The sequence below is a fragment of the Pipistrellus hanaki genome (assembly GCF_964339955.1).
Source record: "Pipistrellus hanaki genome assembly, chromosome: 4".
NCBI classification, from domain to species: Eukaryota; Metazoa; Chordata; class Mammalia; order Chiroptera; family Vespertilionidae; genus Pipistrellus; species Pipistrellus hanaki.
This window is the reverse complement of record NC_140506.1, coordinates 88,466,767-88,489,504: the sequence shown is the minus strand read 5'-3', so window position 1 is coordinate 88,489,504 and position 22,738 is coordinate 88,466,767. Positions and strand designations below refer to the sequence as shown.

At 54.0% G+C, this 22,738-nt stretch overlaps 2 protein-coding genes across 5 annotated transcripts in view; one reads left to right on the top strand and one right to left on the bottom strand.

Moving 5' to 3' along the window:
* Positions 1-7,057, top strand: part of SEC14L5 (SEC14 like lipid binding 5) — a 40,279-nt gene extending 33,222 nt beyond the window's left edge. Inside the window, exons 14-16 of one of the 2 annotated variants that reach the window (XM_084882289.1) lie at positions 275-502; positions 1,497-1,657; positions 3,390-7,057. In XM_084882289.1, the coding sequence (XP_084738415.1) occupies positions 275-502; positions 1,497-1,657; positions 3,390-3,501 (501 nt within the window). In that variant the 3' untranslated portion in view covers positions 3,502-7,057. Of the gene's footprint in view, positions 1-274; positions 1,658-3,389 lie in introns of those variants that run through there. The other variant, XM_084882288.1, reaches the window with a different exon arrangement.
* Positions 7,058-12,269: 5,212 nt separating this feature from the next.
* Positions 12,270-21,389, bottom strand: NAGPA (N-acetylglucosamine-1-phosphodiester alpha-N-acetylglucosaminidase). Of its 3 annotated transcripts, none has more exons than XM_084882324.1 (11): positions 21,268-21,389; positions 20,705-21,160; positions 19,685-19,824; positions 18,514-18,622; positions 17,159-17,287; positions 16,466-16,671; positions 16,315-16,362; positions 15,005-15,133; positions 14,697-14,828; positions 14,551-14,614; positions 12,270-13,031 (listed from the first exon to the last, which is right to left on the bottom strand). In XM_084882324.1, exons 1-11 carry the CDS (start codon positions 21,348-21,350, stop codon positions 12,821-12,823), a joined length of 1,707 nt encoding a protein of 568 aa, XP_084738450.1. In that variant the 5' UTR covers positions 21,351-21,389; the 3' UTR covers positions 12,270-12,820. The 3 variants fall into 3 exon arrangements, with proteins under 3 accessions (XP_084738450.1, XP_084738451.1, XP_084738452.1); XM_084882325.1 differs by having other exon boundaries at positions 21,232-21,337; XM_084882326.1 differs by lacking the exon at positions 14,697-14,828 and having other exon boundaries at positions 14,551-14,653.
* Positions 21,390-22,738: the final 1,349 nt, after the last annotated feature.

Below are 22,738 nucleotides of genomic sequence, written 5' to 3'. Positions count from 1 at the left end.
CATGCTAGCTATTTGCTGAGGGCAATAAGGGTGACGAATGTGGGCAAGAATGGAAGGTAAGAGCCTGTTTCAGCCACAGTCTATCCCAGCCTCACCTGTGGGGAGGGCTGGACGTGCAGGGCCCAGCAGAGTGGCCCTGCCAGTAAGCTCTAACCACCTGAACCCTCTTGTCTGTCAGTCAGTGGCTGTGGCTCAGCCCCCAAGGCAGGGTGGACCTCTCAGGCATTTCAGATAGAGGGGGACCCGTTCTCAGACCTCGCCTGTCCCCATGCAGGTTGCGGTGGAGATTCTGGAGGGGGAGTCAGTCATCACCTGGGACTTCGACATCCTCCGAGGGGATGTGGTGTTCAGCCTGTGCTACGCTAAGCAGGCACCCAAGCCGGGCCCCCGGGAGCCTGGGGCCAGGGCCAGCGGGCAGCTGATGGACAAAGGGGAGAGGCTGGGTGCAGATTACAGCCCTGTGGAGGCCCCCCTCATCTGCCGAGAAGGGGAGAGCATTCAGGTTCGAATTCCTTGGTTCATTCATTCATTCACCATCATGCAAGGACTGAGTGTTCACTGTGTGTCAGGATTCGGGGACACGGCCATGGACAAACAGGACCTGGTCTTTGGCCTCAGGGACCCTGTGGGACAGTGGGGGAGAAAGACAGATCCTGGCAGATCCAGGACCCAGACCTCAGTCCAGCCCAGAATCCCCTGGGACTCCAGGCTCCAAGCCCGGCAGGGTGACTCCGAACCTGAGGGTGTGGGGTTTGCATTCTGCACTCCTCGCCCTCTCCTGGTGACCGCTGACTCACAGTCAAGTTCCAGAACCAGCACACCACAGAAGCTAGAGGTCTGCAAACAGAACTCGGACCTTGCACTGATCATGAGGCCAGTGTTTGCAGGTCAAACATCATAGGCCCCCAAACACACACTCACCTCCACACACATTCATGCACTCACATACACATGCACACACACACACGCTTACACATATATGCACACACATACACATACACACGCACGCACCTGCGAGCAATGCAGAACTTCCTGAAGGTTCTACCTTCATGGGGAGTCTACCACACCAGCCACCCCCAGGCACCCACCGAACATCCATGCCCTTCCTGGAAGAAGTTGCTCTTCTCATAACAGCGAACGCCCCTCTTTCTTGATCCCTCTTGGTTCCCAATGAGCTCTCCCCACCTTTGCGGCTCCCTCCCAGGTCCCTCTCCAGAACTCCTCAGTGTGCAAAGCCCACTCACCAGAACGAAAGCCCAACAAAATCCAGGCAGTTAACCAGGCTACACCTCTGCTGTCCTGCAGCCCCACTCCCCGTCCTGGGCCCCCGCCCCAGGTTCAGAGGAGACTGTCAGTGCCAGGGATCTGGGGGTGACGGTGCAGGGGAGAAAGGATGGCTTCGGCAAGCACTTAGAGGCAGGACAGCTGGTGGGCAGGTTGAGAAGGGGGCTGTGTCCCCAGGAGGACCAGAGCCTCAGGCGCGGCTGCTGTTTCAGGGCTCCCACGTGACCCGGTGGCCCGGCATCTATCTGCTCCGGTGGCAAGTGCACGACCCCCCTGGCAATGTGGCGGAGGACGCCCTGACGGCCCTGCACAGCCCTGGCCCCAGGTGTAAACTCCTCTACTACTATGAGGTGCTGGCGTCTGAGGACTTCAGGTAGGAGGGGCTGGGATTCAGCTCCTGGGCTGGAAGGGCCCCCAACTCCCCTCTAGGCCAGGCTCAGGGCATTACATTTGCCTCCCCTGTTTGCCTCTCAGCTTCTCCAGGGTGAGGCACTGGTACCGTTCAACATTCCCAGTGGCCCAGCACCTCTGTGTGAGAAATTGGCCGCTATGTCTAAACTGCCTCAGCTGCAGAACCTTCCCCTCAAACAAAACCCTGGACAGAAGCCCAACAGACCAGACTGACTGGGGGGGGGGGGGGGAGCCTGAGGTCCTGCTGTTTGGACCTCCCCTCACATCTAGAATCTCATAAAACAGGGCTTGGGCTGTTCTAGAACAGTCTACAATAGTGCCTCACAGACAACTCTTCCCAAGGGATGCCTCAAAAGGGACAGGGAAACATAACGGTTCAGACCTCTAGCACTTCCTGGGTGCGGTGTGACCTTGGGAGAGTCACTTCACCTCTCTCAGCCTCAAACAGGAACCCCAGCGTTGGGGGTTGCCGTGAGATGAAGTGGTGGAGGAAGCCTGCGCTTTCTTCCCCTGTGCATTCAGTAAGCTCTCAACAACAGGGGAAAAGGCAGAGGAGACGCAGCAGGTGGCCTTTTTAGGCCCTGCATTATATCTTTTAAAAATGCGTGTGGTTTTGCATTCTGCTTCATGAAGTGCCTGCTAGTTTCTGTCTAAAAATAATGCATTCGAGGCGGAACTCACCACCTTCTATGAACACATTGGAAAATCACCTGCACTGAGAGCAGATCCTCCTGAGACACCTGAGGGCTGACTGAGCAGCTTCTGTGCAACAAGAGAGGGAGAGGTTGGGGAACCACAGGAGCTCTCTGAGATCTGATTGGAGGTGCTGGTGAGCCCCATTGTTTACACTCCCCCTCCACTAGATGGCACTGGGGAGCTCTCTTTTTATTGATTTCAGAAAGGAGGGGAGAGGGAGAGAGACAAATAATGATGAGAGAGAACCATTAATCCGATTGGCTGCCTCTTGCATGCCCCCTACTAGGGATTGAGCCCACAATCCGGGCTTGTGCCCTTGATCGGGCTCGAACCCAGGATCCTTCAGTCCGCAGGCTGACACTCTATCCACTGAACCAAACCGGTCAAAGCACTAAAAATATATATTTTTAAAAATCAGTTCCTCAGTGCCCAGTACCCCCACGTGGCCAATGGTGGCTGTGATGTCCACCATCACAGAAAGTTCTGGACGGTTCGACTCTGCTCTGAAGTTTGGAGTGGGCGTTAACTAGACAAAGTGGGCAGGAGGAGAAAGGCTTTTGGCAGGAGGCACTGTCATGCAAATTTCCCAAGTCAGGGAGGCGGGTGTCCGAGGAGAGGAGATGAAAGGAGGTGGGGGGTGGGGGGTGAGGCTGGAGATGGGCTGGGTACTCAGGCTGTGGGTCGCCCTCTGGGCTCTGCTAGGTCCCCTGTTCAGGGAAACCCCACAGTGGTTTGTGGCAGGTTGGGCTCTGCTGGGGGCACAGGTGGAGCTTCATTTCTCATCTTGGCCTCACTGGCTTTCGCCTCATTGGCAGCATCACCAGCTTTTCCTCCGCAGTGAGCCCCAGGTACCCTTAAACACTCCCAGTGGCCCGGCACCTCAGTGTGAGAAATTGGCCGCTTTGTCTAAACTGCCTCATTGGCAGCATCATTGTTTCAGGGCTCCCACGTGACCCTCCACCAGGAGGTGATACTTATGCTGCGCCTTTCCTCCCCAGGGGCTCCATGTCCAGCCTGGAGTCCTGCACCAGCCGCTTCTCCCAGCTCAGCGCTGCCACCTCTTCCTCTTCCTCCAGCCAGTCCCACAGCAGCTCCCTGGTCTCCAGATAGCCAGGACGGAGCCCTGCGGGGCAGCCCACTCGCCTCAAGTGTCTACCACCAGAAGCCAGCTTGCCGCGCGACCCAGGACCGTGTGGTCTGCAGCCCGGGTCTGGACGCTGCCAAAGTTGGGATGTCGAGCTGACAGCAATGATTCAGCCTGTGGCCTGAGGGTGGTGGGAGCCTCTAGGTCAGAACCATCTCCTTTGTGCTTTGTGTAACGACAAGCCAAGGAGAGAGGGTGCCACCTTCAAGTCTGCCTGTTCCGGCGGCTCAGGGATGCCATGAGGCTCAGCCCGCCCTTTACGTCTGCCTCTGCTTGCCCTGGGACGGCCTCCTTCTCAGGTGCCTTCCCCATGGCCACGGGGCTCCCTCCCTCTTTCCTCCCAGCTCAGCTCCAGAAGAGAACTTCCTTCTCCCAAAGTTCCTCTAATCAGCCTGCCCGGGGCCATGCTGGTCCCTGAACCAATCCCAGTTACCAGAGAAATGGAGAACGCTGATTGTCCACTCTGGACTAATCACCGTGTGGGGAGCGGGTACAGGGACTGGCCAGCTGGACCACATGTTTGTCCCTGGAGTCCATCACTGGCCTAAAAAGCACAGGGGGCCTCTAAGAATATTGGGGTCTCCCAAGAAGAGGGGGGGAAAGAATACTGGGCAGGCAGAAATGACGGATGTTCATCACAGCATCTGATTCCCTGGCGATGCCCTATGTCACAAGACAGGTACAGAGAGCAGTTATATGAGTTACAGGCGTTGCGGAGCAGCCCCCTCTGGACTTGAAACCCACTTTCCTAGCGCTTGGCTGGGAGGCCCTCCTCCTGCCCAGCTCTAACTCAAAGAGGACGGGAAGGAGCAGGGTTTCTGCTAAGTTTCAGGCTGTTGATTTCTTTCCTGGGAGCTCTTTAATTGGGACTCTTTTGGTTATAAGTTATGGAGACCCATATACGAGGGTAACCACTCGTGGGCACATGTAACAGGCCTACCCAGGAGGGCTTACTTCACGTATGGTTGCATCCAGGTTCTCAGCCTGGCACCAGGACCCCCTGTGGGATAGAGGCTGTGACTGATGTGTCTGCCCTGGGTCAGATCTGACTCCTGGGACCAGCTCCAATATTGACAAACTCCCCGGGTTCCCACATGGGAGAGTTTTATATATCCTTGGGGCCTGAGGCTATTTCTCTTTTCTTTTCCTGGTCCTCCGAAAAGACACAGGTCACCAAGTGGCAGCCTGCAGTCTGATCTGGCCAGCCTTTAGTGTTTTTGGTTTTTGCCTACAGAGTGATTTAAAATTAGGGCATTTCACCCAGAAATCAGAATTTCTGGCTTCCCTTAGGCATTTGGGAGTGTTGGCAAAACAGGCCCACTATTGACACATAAAGGCAACAAACACAGTTGTCATCCTGGCTGGGCCACACCCATCCCCACCACCCCCACCCCACGTCACTCACTTGCCCTGCCTGCCTGGGAGAGGCCTCGCTGATGGGGCTTGGCAGGGAGCTGGGCTCCAGTCTGGGGCCCAGAGGCCCAGCGTTGCCTTTATCCAGTATCCTTGCTTACAATTGGGGTGGTCTCTGGCCAACACCCAGGGTCCCTGGGCCTTGCCCAAGGGGTGGATTTATAACCGCGGGGACGGGTCTCCCTGCAGACTGGGCACAATGGGGCAGACCACCTCAACCTCAGCCCCAAACCTGGAGCCCAGGGGAGGAGACATCCTTCGCTCTGCACGAAGGGGCCTCGCCCACCTCTGTAGTTTTCTGTCTGCTTCTCAGGTATAGGAACAAAAGCCAAACCTGCATCCTGCCTCAGGGCGTGTGTGCCCCGGTGTGAGGGGGTGAGGCAGGGAGGGAGACTGGAGACGTTCTCAAAGCGAATCGCTGCTGTGTGACCAGGCACTTATGGCTGAGAGCTATTTTCGAACTGCCTTACTATCTTTGGATGAGTTTCGAGCTTGCCCCTAAAGTATGGTGACCAGACATCCCGATTTTTAACAATATTTTTAACAATTTTAAACAATTTTTAACAATTTTTTAAGATGTCGCGGGACGCGGGACAAATTGTTAAAAATCAGGACTGTCCTGCCAAAAGCGGGATGTCTGGTCACCTTACCCTGAAGTCTACGTGTTATTCAGGAAGCATTTTGGGGCAAGCTGTCCTAGCACTCCCTGCACACCTACAGGGTAAGACTAGCACCCAGTGAAGGAGAGAGAGAGGCCTTTCCTTGGCATGGGGTTAGAAATGGGTTTTGATAACTGGAATCTGGATCAGCTGATTCAAGAGACGAGGGTCTGCCATCACAGTCCAGCTTTTGCAGGAGGAGCGAGGGACCTCAGATCCACTTAGTTCTCCCCTTCAGAGTTCCCCCTCTCTCCCTCTCTGCTTCACCCAGGCCTCTTGGCTCTGCATCTCTTTGCAAACCGGCCTCGTCCTCTCCTCTGTCTGGTGGGAAGTGGCTGACTGCCAGCATCCCCTCGCCTACAACTTCAGGGCTCACTGTCTCTAAGGCCGGGAGGGACACTGATCATCTCAATGCCACAGAGGGCTCAGATTGGCCCTGCACGAGTTGCATGCTCACTCCTGTGGATGTACTGGTCAGGGGGGCAGGAAATCTGTGATTGACAGTCTCTCCAGAAGCAAGAGTGGCATGAGGGAGGACCAGTCACCCACGGACAAAGGGAGCTGAGCCAGAGAAGCAACAGATGGCCACAGTGGTGTTTGCTGCGGTTCTGTGCTGAAGGTCTCTGGGGCCCACGTTGGAACATCATCAATCAATACGCCATCTTTTTACCTTGAGAGGCTTAGAATTAAAAAACCCAAGAAGGGCTGCCAAGCTCTTGGCCTCTAAATTTCCCCGGCCCCCAGGGCTGGAAGCTCCCTGGCTTGGCTTTTTTTCTCCAGCCAGTTCATTAACCTGTTGTGACCAGGACGGAAACAGCTCACTTGCAACAAGACCTGCCCAGGCCCCGGGTTTAGGAGCCTGGGTCTTACATTTTTGACAGGGTGGGGTTCAGACCTAGCTGTGCAACCTCCAGCAGGTGACTTAACCTCTCTGTGCCTCAGTTCCCTCATCTGTGGAACGGGGACAGCAGTGCCTACCTCATTCATTGGGTCGTTGTGAAGTCCACAGCCCAGCACCCAGCTCACAGAAAAGTTAGCAGTTATTCTGGTTATTTCCAAAGACTGCAGACTCCTTCCTGAGGATGCCTGCCACTGCTTTCCATGGACAGAAGGCTCAGCACCAGGTGCATCCGGAGAAAAATAGTTGTTGGACTATTATCTCCTTTCATCTTTCTCTTTCAGAAATTGCTTGTATGTTGTGGGGGCAAATCCACTCATGTAGAACTACTATTTGAAATGGTGTCTCCCTCTACCAGCAAGAGACTGTTCTCTCCACAGGTTGACATGAGGGGCTGTGGCACTCCCTGGGATTTCTCCCCCTGTAATATGAATGCTCGATGAGAATACTGTAATTCTTTCCCTCTCAGTCTGTTTCAACCAGCAAACCCTGGAGTTTCTTGTGGGCCTGATATTTGCTCCAACCGGAAGGATTAAATGTTTTAGATTTGGACATACCTCTGCTGTCTACTTCCTAAAACCCTGGATGTTCCCCTGGGCTTGCTCAAGAATTGCCCAGCTGTTGTTCCTAAGACTCTAGAGCAGTGGTTCTCAACCTTTCTAATGCCACAACCCTTTAATACGGTTCCTCATGTTGTGGTGACCCCCAACCATAAAATTAGTTTTGTTGTTACTTCATAACTGTAATGTTGCTACTGTTATGAATCGTAATGTAAATATCTGTGTTTTCCTATGGTCTTAGGCAACCCTGCTAGTGGTTCTCAACCTGTGGGTTTCTGCTGTAGAGTGGTTCAGCCAGCTGACTCAGGGGTGTGGCTGGTGTTGAGAAAGACAGAGTTCCCTGGAGCAGGTGAGCTGGTCTCCACTGACCTGTTTCCACAGGATCGCCTCCCAGAAGTCCGCTGGGATTTGGGTGTGGAGAGAACAGAGCATGCTGGGGCTCCCTGTGGCCCAGAGACGGCCTCTGGGACCAATTCTTCCTACAAGGCCAGACCTCCGGGGCCTCTGTGGAGGGGTCTCAGGGCACTGGTGTGGGAGATTGGGCAGGGACTGGAAGGAGCTGTGAGGAGCCAGAGGAAAGGTGCTGGGTGGCCCTCAGGGACGGCAGAGGCAGCTGTGGCTTTTAGAGTTCTCCCAGCCCCTTTCCCCCCCCTCCCTTCAGTGCCTCTTCACACACAAGACATTTCTGAGGAATGGAGGTCCCCAGAAAGCACAATTTAAAACCTCTAAGAGTTTTCTGGAGCTCAGATTTTTCTGTGACACAGACCCCTTTGAGAATCTGTTCAAAGCTGTGGCATTGCACTTGAATTCTGTTTCCATTGCCCACCCTTTGGTTCTGGAATTGAAGCTTTTTTTTCTGGAGTCTTTTCTGATGCTAAAGTTTTATAAAGAGAATCCCAGCTGAGCTATGTGTCACCTTGGTAACTGCCCACACAAGACTCCCAACATTCCAAGTCTGACCATCACTACCATGAGGTGGGGAGGGGCCTTGCATTGCCCTAACTAGACCATGTTAATCCCCAGCTCATAATCCTGAAGCTTCATGACTTTAGCTCTTTGTATGTTTATGTCACACATGTCCCTGCACCACTAAAGGTTGGCATTGGAATCTCAGACATTTTCTGCCTCTTGCTCCACGTCCCATGTAAATTCTACAAATGCTCCAGCTCAAAACATGCCTCTCCTGGAATGACACATCATGAATGTCAGACCCCAAAATCTAACACAATCTGTCTCAGGCAAAAATGGGGATTTATGGGTCCACATAATTGGGAACTCCAAGAATGACACTGGCTTCAGGTATAGCTGGATCTAGGGGCTCAAATATCCCCCTTCTTTCCTGATTCGATTTTCCATGTTGGCTTTGCTCTCCTCCTCCACATGGCCCATATCCTGGAAGCTGGGTAATCCCAGTGGAGTCGTCCCTCCCCTCCCGCAGGTCCCTGCAGAAGTTCCAGAGTGAACTCTGACTGGCCAACTGGGACATAGGCCTGCCTCAACCATTCGCTGATGCCATCTGGACTTGCAGGTGGGGGGTGCCAGCCAAACCACAAGGATGGAGAATGGGGAAGAGGTAGTGCCTCAAAGCAACTTGACAAAAGCTTGTGGCCCTCGGAGAGCAGGCAGGAAATGCCAGTTAACCCCAGGAGCAGCCCTCAACCCATGATAAATGAGGATTGGCTCATAAACACACCAGCTCCCCCTTTCCTAGAAACCCCAGCCATGAGCCTGGCTGTCCAAGGTAGGGAGCTGCTCACTAGGGTACCATGTACAGGCTGCCTTCCCTTCACCCCTCATCCAGGGATTCTTGGGGTCACCTACCAAATACTCTACTTGCACTCACATCCTTGTCTAAGGTTCTGTTGCTGGGAGGACCCAGCCTCAGATGGGGCAGATATTAAAAGAGGGGCTGAATGGTGGGCAAAGATAATAGATACTCCCATCACACATTAAAAAAAAAAAAAAATCCTTGGGGCCACAGGGAAGGAATGTCCCAGGTGCTGAATCAGGGACCCCTCTGGCACGCCATGACAAGCCCTCTTCGGGTTCTGCCCTGAGCCTGAAGTCCAGCAAGCCTGTGCACAGAACTGTCATTTCCAACTCAGCCAAGGACGGACAGAGAAGCCCCTGCAGAGGCTGGCGCTTGGGGGACAAGGCCTTGCACAGCCCGTTGCCTCAGAGCCTTGGGGTGCTCCTTGTAGGTTCCCGGAGCCCTCTGCTCCTGACATTCTGTCTCCGTGGGCCTGGGGCGGGGTCCAGAAGTCTGCAATCCTAGAACATTCCTGGGGACATACTGTGCCGGCAGCCAGGCTTGGGAACTGTGCCTGAGGAATATGCCGAAATGCTGCTTGGGAACAGGCTTGAGCTCTTGCCACTGTGTCCTACTCTTGAACATCAAAGCAGCCCAGGGCTGCTAGGTAGATAAGGAAAGCAAAATACAAAATGAACCTTCCAGGCGTTGAAACACAAGCTCCCTGGAGGAATGCATTTTTGCTTACATTCCCAGGAGGAATTAAAACTTGCAGCATCATCTGGTTCCTTGAACAAGTGGCTGATCCTAAGTCCCCGGGCATGCTGAGATCGCCCTGCTGCCTTCCCTTTCTTCCCTCCAACCTGGGGCACAGACCGGGCGAGGGGCGGTGAGGAGGTGGCACTCCAGTGGCTTGGAGAGCTGTGGGCTGTGGGTTCACCAGGTGCCTGACTGACATGCCAAAGGTCAATGGCTCTGGCCAGAGAACTGGAACGCAGCAGCCTGTAGGGAACATCCCAGGCTGGCACAGGAGCTCCCTGCTTATCTATCCCCATCTTTAGGGGCCAGACAGACCCACTGACCCACACACATCCTTGCAGGGACTCAGAGGCCGAGAACTGTCATAGGCCAGTTTTTATGTTTTGATTTATTTCAGAGAGGAAAAGAGGGAGAGGGAGAAACATCAATGATGAGAGATAATCATTGATAGGTTGCACTCCCCGTACTGGGGATTGAGCCTGCAACCCGGGCATGTGCCCTGATTAGGAATCAACTGGGTTCATGATGGACACTCAACCACTGAGGCACACCAGCCATTCTGAATTCCTCCTTTCGAAAGTGAAATAGACCCGCTTTATAGCAACTCGATGGCAGTGATGGGCTCCTTTCCGGTCCCTTAGCAGCTCCTCTCAGTAAGAGGTGGAGTCCGCCTCCTTTTCCCGGAAATCCAGGCCTGGGGACTTTATCTGAGAGAATGTGGTGGAAACGAGGCTGCACCACTTCTGAGCCGAGGTTGCAAAAGGCCTCGCATGCTTCTCTTCTGCAATCGTCTCCCTCCATATCCCCAAGCTGAGGCCAGGCTCCTGGATGGTGAGGCCCCACTTGGAACATGTCTCCCTCAGCTCCAGCCTCCCAGCCCAGCCCCTGCTCTCACAGGTGAGCCCTGGGGAAATCACTGTCCTCAACAGAAGCACCCAGTGGACCCAGAATCGTGAGAAATAATTGTTTTTCATGATAAGCAGTAACTGGTGGTTGTTTTAAGCCATCAAGTTTTGGACTGGTGAGGCTGCACTAAGTAATACCACAGTTATTACCATGTCTTAGGGCTGCCATGATAAATACCACAGATTGGGTGGCTTACAAACCACAGACACAGTTCTCACAGTTCTGGAGGCTGGCAGTCCAGGGTCAAGGTGCTGGCACATTAGGTTCCTGGGAGGCTGGCTAGTAGATGCTGCCATCTCACTTCGTGTGAGCAGGTGGGGAAGGTGCTCTTGGTCTCCTCCTCTTGTCATGGTGCCACTCCCAGTAAAAGGAGTTTTTAGGGGTGAAATAGGCAGGTTTGAAAAGTTTTAGGAATTAAGGGGTCCATGGACAAAGCACAGGGTCTCAGAGCTGCAAAGGGAACATTTCCATAGAATAAGGGAGCAGGGAGCTGCAGAGAGTATATTTCTACAGAATGGAGCTGGGAGCTGCAGAAGGTACACATTCATACAATAAAGGGAAGGAAGCCCCTCATTCAGAGGGAAGAGGAAAGCCCAAAGGGAATAAGAACAATAAGGGAGGAGGGAACTTCAGGTATCTCATGTGAGGTTTGAGCTCTGAGGTTGATACAGTGACTAATCAGAGGGGATAGTGACCACTCAGAAGGGATATCCAGGCACAGAAAACTGCAGCCTTTAGAAACCATGGAAAAAAGGGACTTTGTGGGACTCTTTCCCCCTCCCCACCTGGGAGTCTGTGTTGTTTCTCAATAAATTTCCACCTTTTACTATAACACCTTTTGTCTTCGACTCCACCAGACAAGAATCTGGGAACCATCCTGCCCAGAGGCACACCATGAGTTCCAGTTCAATTTTCCCATTTCACCATCAGGAAGGCACCACCCTCACAAGCCTACCCACACCAAGGGCCCACTTCCTAATGCCACCACACTGGGGTTAGGGCCTCAACGTAGCTGGGACTTCAGTCCTTGAAGGGGTTGCAGGTATCACCCGGCTGTTCCTTCTCGGCGGCCGAGAGCTCCCCGTTCATCTCCTGCAGCGGGTGGTAGACGTAGGACCCGTCCAGGTGCCGGCTCCGCTCTGCCCTTGAACCGAGGAGCAAGGTCACGTTCGCCACGATGCTGATCAGGGGGACAACACAAACACGCAGTCCATCGCATACATGGGTTTACCTGAAGACTTCCTGAAAGCTGTGGCCCCACCATCTCCCCTCCCAGAACAACTGCTAAGCACACTTCATGGGACAGGGGAGGGGGAGGAGGGCTGCCAGGCTTCCTGAAGACCCCGCATGGCCACGGCTTACAAATCTGATACTCACAAGGCCGGAGGTCACAGGTGAGGGGGTTGTGATGAGTGGAGGGCCAGATGGGGATGTACATTCTCAGCTCTGGCCAGCTGTTGCCTTGTGAGGGCATCAGCCTGGTCACTACCCCTCTCTCTGACTCTTAAAACACAGGTAATTATTTTAAATTCTATTAGGATACAATGTGCACTAAGCCTTTTCCGTTCAAAGTGTGGTCAGGGGCAGCCTAGGCACCACCTGGAATCTGCATTTAATAAGGCCTGCAGGTGCCTCGGGTGCACATGAAATAAACAGATACATCGGGGAGCTGGAGGTGCTGGGGGTGGCCTGCTCTGGGCTCCTGACTCGGTAAAGCAGCCCTGCCTAGGAAGACCCAGGAGCACTCGGAAGTCCGTGATTCAGAATTCAGCCACTGCCTGAGCACTCCTTCAATTACATAAATTTATTCAAGAGGTATAAAAACCCTCGGGTGGTAGGATGATAGAATCGAAAGCCTGTAAACATGATTTCATCCCCCGTCCCTTCTAAGGAGTTTCCCATGATAGGAAACTGAATTCTAGTTGGCAAATGCGGTGATGAGGTCTATAGCAAAGGGTCCCGTGACATGGCCGTTGTCTCTTTAATCCACCCCACTGCAAGGGCGCTGGCTGGCACCCCCCCCTCGGTCTCGGTGAGTTCCATTCACTGGTGGCCGGTCCCGGGAGGATGGAAGCTCTTTGGCAGAGGCCCTGGGGGACGGGCCTCGTGGCAGCAGACACAGGCAGGCGGGGAAGGACGCAGTCTCTCGGGAACACTCTATTGCACAGGTTGCTCCTGCCATGGCAGGCATCCAGGCGAGCGGGCCGAGGGCCAGGTGAGGGGCTGAGGCACACCTGCTATCAGAAGCTTGGCTTGGCCCTGGGCCTTGGACAATCCCCTGCAGAAGCCAGACAGTGTCGAAATGAACCTCCAAAGGGGCCGTGGTGGGCAGCTGGGACTTCAGTCCTTGAAGGGGTTGCAGGTATCACCCGGCTGTTCCTTCTCGGCAGCCGAGAGCTCCCCGTTCATCTCCTGCAGCGGGTGGTAGACGTAGGACCCGTCCAGGTGCCGGCTCCGCTCTGCCCTTGAACCGAGGAGCAAGGTCACGTTCGCCACGATGCTGATCAGCAGAAGGAAAGCCAGGGCCAGGGTGAGGGCCAGCCAGGAGGTCCTGGGGACAGGAGAGAAATCCTGAGTGGGGCCTGTGGGGCAGTCTCAGGGCCGGGGAGTGTTGGAGGGATCCTCCTACTTTGCTCTTCCACCCACAACAGGGGCATAGGGTCGGGCCTCCAGGGACCACACAGGGACTATATCAAGGAGCAAATGGGCCTGCGGGCTGAGGCCCACCCAGACACACGTTTAGGGAGCAGTGCGGATAGATGCTGTGCGGGATGCAGCTGGGGCTGCCGCACACTGATTTTTCAAAAGAAGCCATTAAAAGGGGTTTTCCGTGAATGTTACCGATTTTCAGATGTTAATAAATCTTTTTAAAATGTTGAACTGTGAAGACCAACTCAAATGACCTGATCCAGCCTGGGAGGCATCAGTCTGCATCCTGTGCTCCACGAGACGCCTGCTGACCACAGAGGCTGGACTCTCTCAGGCCCTCAGAGCAGGAGCCGGGAGAACCCTTCCTCCAGGGCAGGGAGGGCGGCACAGGGCGGAGTATATCAAACCTCTTTTTCCTTCCTATGAATCTTCAGCTGCAGCTCTCAAGGTGAAAGCGCACACTGGTAGATTGCTGGGTGCAGGGCCTGCAGCCATGCCCGTCAGCCCCCAGGGCTCCCCAGTGGGTTGTAGGTGTGGGCGGGGAAGGGCCCTCAGTCTCACCCCTCAGGAGCCTGAGCTTCAGGCCAGGGGCTGGAGCTCCGGTCCCTGCTCTGGCACACTTTGAAAGCACTTTTTTCATTTTTTCCAGGCCTCACCACACCCAGACACGCTGGGTTAGGATCCCGGAAGAGATGTACCGTTTCCCCAAAAATAAGACAGTGTCTTTTATTAATTTTTTCTCCCAAAGTTGCGCTAGGTCTTATTTTAAGGGGATGTCTTATCTTTCCATGCACTAGGTCTTATTTTCGGAGGATGTCTTATTTTCAGGGAAACACGGTAGCATCTGCATTACTGATGAGCTCCCAGGGCTGCCGCTGGAACGTGGCTGGGGAGCTCTTCCTTGGTACCCACACCCGGAGGGGGCTGAGTGGGGCGGGTCAGGCTGGGACCCAGGCTGGGGCCATGGGAGGTGAGAACCACGGGATTGGCATCACCTGGAATGCAGATGTTCGGGCTCCTCCCCAGACCGACTGAGGCAGACACTCTGGGGGTGGATACACCCTCTTCCCTGAGGTCAGGCTGGAAAGCAAAGCCTCCACACAGGCCTGAGCACACACAGGTGCCTGAAGAATAATTCAAGTTCCGTGGGGCCTGGTGCTTCTGGACCAGGAGCTGAGAACAAGTCGTGTCGCGACCAAGGACAGTAAGCCCACGCCTGACCCCCTCCATTCCCATTGGGGTGCTGACCAGGCTCCCTCTCACGAGGTCCCTCTGAGCACCCGCTGTGACTCTCCCTGTCCTCCCGCTGGAGGACTATCATTTGAGTGCCCAGCTGCCACCTGCTGGCCTTGCCCAGTCCCTCGGAGGTAGAGGGAGGGGTCTCCTCCCACCCCTGACCCAGATCCCAGCAGAGCACCTACCCAGTGAGGAGGGAGAATTCTCTCGTCTGCAGGCTGACCTGGGATGGCTGGAGACACTGCTTCACTGTAAGACACCAGGGTGAGGCTGAGGGCCCAGGAGGGACTGGGGTGGGGTGGGAGGGAGGAGGGATCAGGAGGGACCGTACCTTGGGAGAGAATGCTGCTCAGGTTGGGAGCCTGGGTGAGGTTGCAGTTGCCGGTCTGAGGGTCGCAGGGACACTGGTGCTCACACTCACAAGGCCTCTGGCAGCCTGGCCCGTGCCAGCCGAGGGGACACTCTGCAGTGAGGTGGCAGGAAGATGGAAGTGGAGGTGCCAGTGGCAGGGCCTCTCTCTGAACTGACAGGATAGGCCCAGGGTGTGTACAGAGCCCGGCTAACGGAGAGGTGGAGCCGCTACACGCACATTCCCAGGGTGTGCTCCCTCCCGGCTGACTCAGGGGCTGTCTAGCTTACCCTGAACGCAGCTGTCTCCAGTGAAGCCAGGGGGACAGGTGCAGGTCCCCCGAACTGGGTCACAGGCAGCTCCATTCTGGCACTGACACTTCTTGGCACAGTCCTCCCCGAAGGAGCCATTGCTGCAAGCTGGGGTGGGGAAAGGGAGGTCTTTGCAGAAGCTGGCCCTGTCCCTCCCAGATGGGCCAACAGGTGGCAAGTGGACCTCAGTCACCCCGAGTGGCCTTTAGGCTCACATATTCCCCCTGAAACTGTGTCCTCGTGGCGCTCTGAGTCTAGGAGGGCGGGTGGTCAGCACGCTAGAGAGCAAACGTCAAAGTGCAAGTGAGGACAAGCACCACACGACTGTGACCTCTTGGCAGCAGCAAACCACTGAGGGGGTGGTGGTGGGAGGTCCCTGGGGACATGACGTGAGGCTGAGACTTAGAGAGGAGCAGAGGGCACAGTGAGAGGCTGGCAAACCCAGGGCCTGGCAGGTCACCCTGAGCAGTTCGGGTTTTTCACTAAGTGTGAGAGAAAATCACCGAAGGATTTAAGCTGTAGATAGTTGTAGTGGGTTGAATTGTGTCCCCCTAAAACAGGGGTCCTCAAACTTTTTAAAGTGGAGGCCAGATCACGGTCCCTCAGAGAGCTGGGGGGCCGGACTATATGAACTACTAATCCCTACTGTAACACCTCGGCTGCGCTCACTGCCCAAAAAACCTGGTGGGCCGGATCAGACTCCTCTGCGGGCCGCATGTGGCCCGCGGGCCGTAGTTTGAAGACCCCTGCCCTAAAAGATAAGTCCTAATTCCTAGAACTTGTAAATGGAACTTATTTGGAAATAGGGACTCTGCAGATACACTTAAGTTAAGGATCTTGAGATCATTTTAGACTTAGGGTAGCCCCTAAATCCAGTGACCAGGGGTCCTAGGTAAGATAACAGAGAGGGAGACTGAACACACAGGGAGGCCATGCGAAGATGGAGTCAGAGATTGGAGCGATGAGGCCACAAGCCAAGGAATGCTGGAAGCCACCAGGAGCTGGAAGAGGTAGGATCCTCCACTAGACCTTTCAGAGGGAGCATGCCTCTGAGGACACCTTGATTTTGGAGTTCTGGCCTCTGGAAGTGTGAGAATGTATTTCTATTGTTTTAAGCTGCCCAGTTTGTAGAATTTGTTGCAACAGCCCCAGGACAACAATGCCGTGATTTACATGTGAGGTGAGAGCAAGAGGCACCGAGAGGTGAGGATGAAGGCGAAGGCGGTTGATGTGCTCACCCTCTCCCCATGTGCCTGGGGGCTGGGGCGGGGCTGGCCTGTGGCTTTTACCTTCACTGCAGTTGGACCCTGTCCATCCAGCTTCGCAGCGGCAGCCAGCTGCCAAGACAAGACCGAGAAGGTCAGGTGAGGGCCCAGGCAGAGCCGGGCAGGGAGAGCTGGGAGCCCGGGTGAGAGCTGCCTCCCCAGAGCCTCCACTCACTCTCGGTGCAGAGCCCATGCTGGCTGCAGTTGGAGGGGCCACAGTCCAGCTCGTCGCAGGCGGCGCCCCGCCAGAAGTGCCCCATGCACTGGCAGTGCCCCTCCACACAGGCCCCATGGCCATTGCAGTCAGGCGGCTGGCAGCGGGGCTCGTGCAGGCACACCACGGTGGACACACTTCGGGGACAGCGCCACATGTTATCCTGGCTGCAAGGGACACAGTGTTTGAAGAGGCTGGGGTACTGACCATCCCCAGCCACCCCCCTCCCCCCCGCCAACCCCTTACTGCAGCCTGAAAGTGCTGCCTTTCTCCACTGTCCCATCTCGAGACTTTTATAGGTTCCCAACCCCGTCCCTCTCACCCCAGGGCCTTTGCATATGCTGTTCTCTTACCCAGAAGGTTTTTCTCCCCGCCTCTCCCATTACTCCCCTCCTCTTCCTTTAGATATCAGCTTATGCTTTATTATCCACAGAGAGGTTTTTCCTGACCAATCAACCCCCTTTCACCAGCTTAGATAGTATTGGTACACTATGTGTACTTCCTGTATGCAGCGAGAGGCAGGGATCTCAGCTCCTCCTGCTCGCTGCTGAATTCCCCCAGGGCCTGGCACATAGCTGGTACTCAGTATTTGTTGGATGAGACAGGGACAGGCCTGGACTTAGACCTTAGGGAGGGGGACTCTGGTGTGTTTACCAGTGATCTGACGGGTAACTGGCCAAGGTCCCATTGAGCACGAAGGTAGCAGAGCCCCCTCCATCCAGGTTGATGGCGTTGACCACATCCTGTTTCAGCAGGAACTCCGCCATCTCCCACAGGTTAATGCTGCAACACAAGAGCAGCACTGCTGACAGTGCCCACCACCATTTCGGTTCAATTCTTACTTCCTGTGGTGGATGGTTTCATGTCCACATGGCAGGCAAATTTCTAAATGGCCCCCCAAAGATGCCCATTCTAATCCCAGAAGCTGCGAATAAAAGAGATCACTCCCAAGATTGTTATACTACATGGCATATCTGTTAACAAATGGGAACCCCGTCCTGGATTATCTGGGTGGGCCCAATGGAATCACAAAAGCCCTTAAAAGCAGACCCTTTGCTGGAGGCTCGGTTGGTTGGAGCATTGTCCCATATGCCAAAAGGTTGTGGGTTCGATTCCCAGACACAAGAGGTTTGCTCCCTGGTTTGGGTGTGTGCGGGAGGCAACAGATCAATGTTTCTCTCTCACATTCATGTTTCTCTTTCTCTCTCCTCCAACCTTCCTCTCTCTCTAAAAATCAATTGGTGAGGGTTTAAAAAAAAAGCAGTGGTGGAAGAAGAAATGGGAAATTGGAAACACGAGGGGATAAGAGGGATTTGACACATCTCTGCAGGCTTGAAGATGGGGAGGGTACACACGAGGCGAAATGTGGGCAGCTGTAGGAGTCGAGGCCCCAGCTGGCAGCCGACAAGGACACATAGACCTCAGTCCTATAACCGCAAGGAACTGCATTCTGCCAACAACTTAAATCAGCTGGGAAGAGGGTTCTTTCCCAGAAGCTTCAGATAAGTGCTCTGCCTGGCCAACAGCTTGACTCTTTGTCTGTGGGATGACCTGAACACAGAGCCCAGTGAGCCCTCTGGACTCCTGACTTACAGAACTATGATGTAACAAATGGGTGCTCATTTTTTACACAGCAATAGCACAATAATGCACTCTCTTTACAGAGCATGAAACTGTGGCCCAGAGGGGTTGAGTGGCTTGTCTATGGCCACAGAGCTAGCAGATAGCTGAGCTTGGACTGGACTCGGGGTCTTCTCCCTGCTAACTTTGAGATCATTTCCTTTCACTCCAACTGAGACTCAGGAGGGGGGAGATGTAAACTGCGGAGACTGAGAGGAAGTGTGTGGAGGATGATGAGTTCTTGGAAGTGGTACAGAACACAGGAAGGCAGGGGCAGATGGGTGTGAACATCCCCAGGTGACACCTGGTCAGAGGGCAGCCATTGGTGGGTGCAAGTTCCCCAAAGCAGACTCAGCCCAGACCCTGAGGCTCTGGTTCCTGGCACTCACCCCCGCTGCTCCGTCTGCCCGTCTGCATGGAAGAGCACCAGCTGCCCCTTCCGGTCATGGCCCACAGCCGTCCTGGCCGATATCACATTGATAAATTTGCTGAAGGAACCTGAAAGAGAAGCAGCTGGGCTGATCACTGGCCCTTCAGGAGGCCTCTGGGCTCTGTCTGCCACTTCCTGCCACTCCAAGCCATCCAGTGTTTCCCTGCCTCCCCCTGCCCCAGTGTGTCTCACATAGGAGCCAAAGGACTTTTAAGTGTACATCAAGTCATGTCAGCCTCCAGCTGAAAAGCTCTTATGGCTTCCATTGTTCTTAGAGCAATATCCAAACACCGTCCCAAGGCCCAGCATGACCATCCTGGCCTCTCTCCTATCGCATCTCCTGGGGCTTCCCTCTCATCACCCTGCAGCCACTTTCTGTTCCCTCTGCTGGATGGCGCTTCTGCTCAGCTCTTCCCACAGCTTGCTCCTCCTGATCTACACCACCTCAGAGAGGCCATCCGGGACTGCTCAGTCTAAAACAGCTCATTTCCACATTAGGGCCATGGGGTCCGTTTCCTGCCCCAGCATTCCACACTCCAGCGGTTTTCAAACTTGAGTGTCTATCAGAATCACCCAGGGGACTTGGTAAAACACAAGTTTGGGCCTCACCCCTAGGGATTCTGATCCTGTAGGTTTGAAGGAAGCCTGAAGTTCGGCATTTAAAACAAGTTCCTGGGCCTGGCCAGGGTGGCTCTGTGGTTGAGCACTGACCTATGAACCGTTAGGGGGCGTGCAAGAGGCAGCAGATCAACGATTCTCATGAAGTTTCCCCCTCTTTCCCTTTCCTCTCTGAAATCAATAAAGATACATTAAAAAAAAAAAAAAATAAAACAAGCTCCTGGGTGACACAGATGCTGCTGATCCACAAACATTTTAGCAGCACTTCTCCATTTTCTGCCTGTAGTCCCTTTCCTCCATTTATCTCCATTCTCCTAATTCTATTTTTCTCTTAGCATTTGCCACTTCTTTTAAGCAAATGATGTACCTGTTTTCTCTCTCATATATTGAGCAGGCACCTTATCTGTCTTAATCCCTGACCCCCAGTACCTAGAACAGTACTGATGGAAAGACTTCCCCCACGACCCCTCCGGTACTGGTTCTCAGGAGCACTGTTGCCACCCCCACCCCACCTGTCTCCTGTGTCTCATCGCACTCAGTCGCCTGGCTCTCATTGATGTAGATGCTTCCATTTCGAATCAGCCACACGACCCCACTCAGCAGCTGCACAAATGGGTTCTCAGTGTCCAGCACCTCTTCTTCAGACAGGTACCTGGACACAGGGAAGGTGTGAGGTTCACTTACCAGCAGAGGCAGCTGTGGGTAGTGGGGCTCCATTCCCACCCCCCTCCCCAACAGCCTGACTGCTTGATTTCTCGTCCTGCCTCAGGAAGCTGCCTGGACCTAATCCCAAACGCAGCTTTATAAACAGTCTACACAGCCCAGGCTACACACCAATGAAAAGAAACAACCTTCAATTTCCCAGGCCATCGTCCTGGCCAAGCTAACACCCGTTGTCTGTACAGCTCTTAAATGACCTCCCTGCTTTCACTATGGCCCTCCAGTCTAGTCTCAAAGTCAGTCCTGCCATCCTCTGGTACTCTGCTCTTTCCTTCTGTCCCGCATACACACCAAACCCCTATGCCCACCTGAGCCTTAGCGTTTGCTGTTCCTTCTGACTGCAAGGCTCTACCTCCAGGTCTGACCCTGGCTGACTTGTGATTAATCTCAGGCCTCCCCTCAAAGGTCACCTTCTCAAACAAGCCTTCCCTGTGTTCCCTCCCTAAAACCAACACTCTATTTACAATCGGTTCACCGTGTTCCTGCTTCACTACACATACACAGTCTGAATTCATCTTAATGATCTTCCTGGCTTTTATGTTCCTGGTAATGGGAGAGGTCCGTGAAGGCAAAGACCGTGTGTACTCTTCACTGCTCCACATATTTCCAGTACAGAACACATTGCCTCTACAAACAAGCTCAATGATAGTGGATGACAACTAAGCCCTGCAAGGAGGGTATTCCTCACCCATTCTGCAGACGAGGAAACGGAGGCTCACCTTGATTAGGTGAGCTGAACTTGGCAGTACGGACACAACCCCAATCTCAGGCCCTCTACCCACGACAGTCAGGGCGTTTCCCCGCCTCCTCACCCGGTGACCAGGGTCCCGTCTCGGCGGATTCCGAACTGCGCGTTCTGCAGACCCCCGGCGCTGCTCACCCGCCGCGCGTCGCTCACCACGTTGCCCAGGCACTCGCCGGTGTCCATGCGGAAGAAGCCGCCGTTCTGGGCGACGCTGCAGCCGGCCGGCCGCGCCGTCTCTTCCACGGTGGCGCGGCGCCTCGATGCGCAGCCGCCGGGCCCGCCAGGCTCGAGCACCGAGAAGGTGCGCAGGGGATCAGCCGCCCGCGTCAGGTGGCCAGGCACCGCGCGGCCCGCGAAGTGCGAAACGAAGGTGCGGGCTGCGGGGCGGCGGGAGCCGGGGGTCGCCGGGGAGGGCGGCCAGCTCTCGTGTTCGCGGCTGCCGACACGCACCCTCGCGCAGTCCCGGGCGGAGCGCGCGCGCACGCGGGTGTAGGGCAGCAGCAAGTCGTCGTCCATGGAGGCCCTGCGGGGTAAGGGGTGAGGGTGAGCTTGGAGGGTTGTGGCCCGGGCGGGGGATCCCCGAACCTGGCTCACCTTGTCTCTCCCGCGATCTGCGGGAGCTGTACTCACCCCCAACCCAAGCCGCCGGACGCGTCCCAGAGGAAGCTGAGGAGTATAAGGAAGAGAAGCCAGCAACCCATGGAGGCCGCCATGTTGGACGCGGGCCTCCGGTCACGTGGGCTCAACCCACGTGACTCTCGACCTCTGGAGGCGGCTCTGACAGAATTAGTACCTTCCTTCGTAGGGGTGTGGCGGCACCTGGTTCGGTAATTTACTGTGCTTCGTAGGGGACGTGGCGTTGGGGTAGTGGCGGAACTTTTAATGTTGATGTAATTTCAATCCACAGAAATTGCAAGATCAATAGAAAGAACTTTGTTATAACTTTTACTTACCTTCACCAATTGTTAATGTTTGACTCTTTTGCTTCAGTATTTGTACCTTATTCATATGCTTTTTTTTTTTTTCTTCCCCCTTCCTGGACCATTTACAGCTAAGTTGCAGACATCATGGTCCTTCCCCTCAATAAATCACTATGTATCTTCTATCAACAAGGATATATTTTAAAACTTTACTTATTTACTTTCCATCACCATGTATCCCCTCTATGTCTTCTTTCTTACATAACCACAGGCCTATAAAATCGGGATATTTCATATTGGTAGAATTCTATGAACTAATCCACAGTTCATATTTGAGTTTTTCTAACTGTCCTTATAATGTCCATTTAAAAAGGCACAAGAGAAATAAAATAAAAAGACATAAGAGGCCCCAAATAGAGTCACTTGTGCTAAGTCCCACATCACCAAATTGCAATTGCAGCCCCTCTCAGGAAGTTAATCTTAAACTGTCAGTCTGGATTTTCCTGGTCAGCACTACAGAGGCAATGTGTGTTGACAAAAAAAGTGGTTCTGATCACAAATTCTTAACTGGGCACGTCATGGTGGGTAGTCATGCCCCAGGCATATAACACCCCTAACAAAAGGCTTATCTTTGCTTTAAGCAAGTCTGCTTGGTTAACACACGTTTGAAATTCCTTCTTTCAGCCCCCTTCTTCAAGAGAGCACAAATCTTAACTATCCTATAATTCAGTTAATCCTTGCTTACTTTCTCCCATCTTCATTTAATCTTCCTTATGATCCCTCCTTAATCTCAATAGCATAAAAGAAACTGCAAACTGTTATTCTCTGAAGCATTTTCCTCAGTCTGTTGAGATCTTGCTTATAGGCATATTCTCTGTTTGGCTCAAAGACATTATTATAAAAATTCTCTACAGGTTTGGACATTCTTTTTTTTAAAATATATTTTATTGAATTTTTACAGAGAGGAAGGGAGAGAGATAGAGAGCTAGAAACGTCGAGGAGAGAGAAACATCGACCAGCTGCCTCTTGCACACCCCTACTGGGGATGTGCCCGCAACCAATGTACATGCCCTTGACCGGAATCGAACCTGGACCTTTCAGTCTGCAGACTGACGCTCTACCACTAAGCCAAACTGGCTTCGGCAGGTTTGGACATTCTTATATTGACATCTGCCTGATAG

Bases quoted from the DNA above. Each gene is read 5' to 3' on its own strand.
- NAGPA (XM_084882324.1), bottom strand. From the start codon at position 21,350: ATGGCGGCCTCCATGGGTTGCTGGCTTCTCTTCCTTATACTCCTCAGC. The intron at 19,825-20,704 runs GTGAGGAGGCGG...CCCTGTGTCCAG, and splicing joins GACGGGACCCTGGTCACCGG to GTACCTGTCTGAAGAAGAGG. The intron at 18,623-19,684 runs GTGGGGTGGGGG...CTTCTCTTTCAG, and splicing joins CGATGAGACACAGGAGACAG to GTTCCTTCAGCAAATTTATC.